General features: G+C 44.2%; 1 protein-coding gene across 1 annotated transcript in view; it reads right to left on the bottom strand.

Moving 5' to 3' along the window:
• The window catches only part of LOC128195792 (uncharacterized), a 1,893-nt gene extending 805 nt beyond the window's left edge, over window positions 1–1,088 (bottom strand). The window contains exons 1-2 of the mRNA XM_052874464.1: window positions 498–1,088; window positions 1–436 (exon numbers count right to left, since the gene is read on the bottom strand). The exon at window positions 1–436 is cut by the window's left edge and continues 111 nt beyond it. Of these exons, the coding sequence (XP_052730424.1) occupies window positions 1–436; window positions 498–1,088 (1,027 nt within the window). The remainder of the gene's footprint in view (window positions 437–497) is intronic.
• Between the last annotated feature and the right edge of the window lie 1,412 nt (window positions 1,089–2,500).

Here is a 2,500-nt window from a genome sequence, read left to right as displayed (position 1 = left end):
TCCTACCCATAGGGCAATCACGTTCATAGTGGCCCTCCTTGTGGCATCGGTTGCACCTCCGAAAATTAGTCCTATGGGGACATGAAGACAAGTAGTGCGGACCGCCACATTCATAGCATCTCACGTTACTCAAAGATGACGACTGGCTTGGCTGTACAGAAGGCTGAGAAGATCTTCCGGAACTACGAGAAGAAGAAGATCTGGAGTATGGTGTCATCCTGAAACTGGACCCGCCTCTAGACATGGCTGGTCCCCCAACCCTCAGTGGCTGGACCTGACGACTCGGGTATCCCTCAGCTTCTCTCTTCGTCTTCTCCATATCCCTAGCCATCTCCACAAGAGCTGGAAACTCCCTCAGACGGTGACCTCTCACCAGGAGCTTGATGTCACCGCGCAACCCGTTTTCAAAACTTGCGACATTGCCACTCTTCATCCACTTTCATGTTCATGGTGTTAAATCTAAGAAGATGTTTGAAACGATCAGTATACTCAGATACCGACATATTTCCCTGCACTAGCTCCAAAAACTCCACTTCCTTAGCATATCTAAGAGTGTCAGGGAAGTATTCCTTATAGAACTTCTTCTTAAATAAGTCCCATGTGATAGGGGTTCCAGTTCCCTCTAAGATCATCCGTGCACTGCTCCACCAGTGGCTTGCCCCTCCAGTCAATAGATACTCAGTATAGGACAACCTGTTTTCATCAGGACACCTCTTGGCGTTGTAGACTCTCTCCATATCACGAAGCCACTGATCGGCTTCATCTGGTGAGCACTTGCCATCAAACTTGGCGGGATGATGCTGCAAGAAATTTTCCAAACTCCATTCTTGAGTTGGAGCAGCCGAAAAAGAAGGACCGGTGGGAATCCTGCCACTAGTCATCACATCCAAGAACTGCCTTTGGGTGGTATCGGCCGACGCTCTGGCGTTCTCAGCAGACACTCTTGCAGCTTCCAGATTCTGCAAGGCTATGGAATTCTGCTGAACTAGTGTAACATTTTGTTGTTGCAACGCCTGAAGCACAGCATTCAACATCTGATTAGAGTCAGACGGATCGACATCGGAGGGAGGAGGAGATCTTGATGCCATCTTCTGTTCAGAAAGAAAGACTATCAGTCCAACTTAACCAACACAACTCCCAACACGAAACCAGAGCACACAAACATAAACGAATCACACCCACAACCTACAGGTTTCTAAGGAAGAACTGCTCTGATACCATTAATGTAACATCCCATCTATATAATAGCCAATATTATATATTAAAGATGTTAACATCCAAATATAGAGAACAGTCGGAGTATGACGTGTAATAAAATGTGAAATTACAGTCATCCAGAAATAAAAGAAAACGGAAATTCAAACTTAAATAGTTTAAAGAGTTGAACACTAGACGTGTTCAGATGGGAAATTCTAAGAAGACTACTCCGCAACATCAGCAACCTCCAGCTCTTGCTCCAAGGGACCTCTTCGACAACATCTGCTCCCATCCAAGTAGATGATCATCGCCAAAGAAAAAAAATACCCAAACAGCACATAACAAGAAAAATGCAAGGGTGAGCTAGATATAGAAACATGTTATACATATGGCATAGGTAAATCATTTAATCATACATAGATTCGTATCAAAGAACAATTAGAGCATACTCACTAAACCACAATTCACCTACTTACACGACATGCAAAAGTCATTCAAACAAGGTAGACTAACATTACAATACTTATTACTTTATACCCCGACTTGTTACTTTATAAACCGACTCGTCGGACTAGAATGTATGTAGAGCTGGGGCGGGTTGTGCACTTGTGATGGTCCCTACTGCTTTGCAAAGCCATTGCCGAGGGGTTTCACCCGACCATACACAAGGTTAGTCGTTACCGCGGAATAGACCTCCAGTGATAGCGTCTACCTGGGACCTCCCTCTACTCCCACCACACGCGTCAATCCTCTCTAAGTGAGAATGAAAGACCGTTGGAGTGTAGGGATAACCCCCCATATGGAAGCCTCTTACATTCATTCTATACAGTAACCGATCCCACCGAGAGATCTTAATTTCCGATTCAATCCCACCATTTAAAAATCATGATATTTCTTTGGAACCATGTGCCTCATAAACCACCATATTATCCAACAATTCCAACATATTTCATACATTCACATAATTCATGTCATAGATAATATTCCAAACATTGGTACACATAATTCAATCCAAAAGCAAAGGAAATTAAAATTCAACATAATTGTAAAATACTATTTGGACGAGCACTATTCACTGGACACTATTTGGACGAACGCTCACTCACTGTTTGGACGAACGCTCCACATGCAATTAAGGACGAACGCTCAACTATTCGGACGAACGCCAACTATTCGGACGAACGCCAACTATTCGGACGACGCCAACTATTCGGACGAACGCCAACTATTCGGACGAACGCTCACTCTCTGTTTGGAGGAACGCTCCTTGCAACTCAAGGACGAACGCTCACTATTCGGACGA

The sequence above is a fragment of the Vigna angularis genome, chromosome 3 (assembly GCF_016808095.1).
Source record: "Vigna angularis cultivar LongXiaoDou No.4 chromosome 3, ASM1680809v1, whole genome shotgun sequence".
NCBI classification, from domain to species: domain Eukaryota; kingdom Viridiplantae; phylum Streptophyta; class Magnoliopsida; order Fabales; family Fabaceae; genus Vigna; species Vigna angularis.
This window is presented reverse-complemented; position numbering and strand designations above follow the sequence as displayed.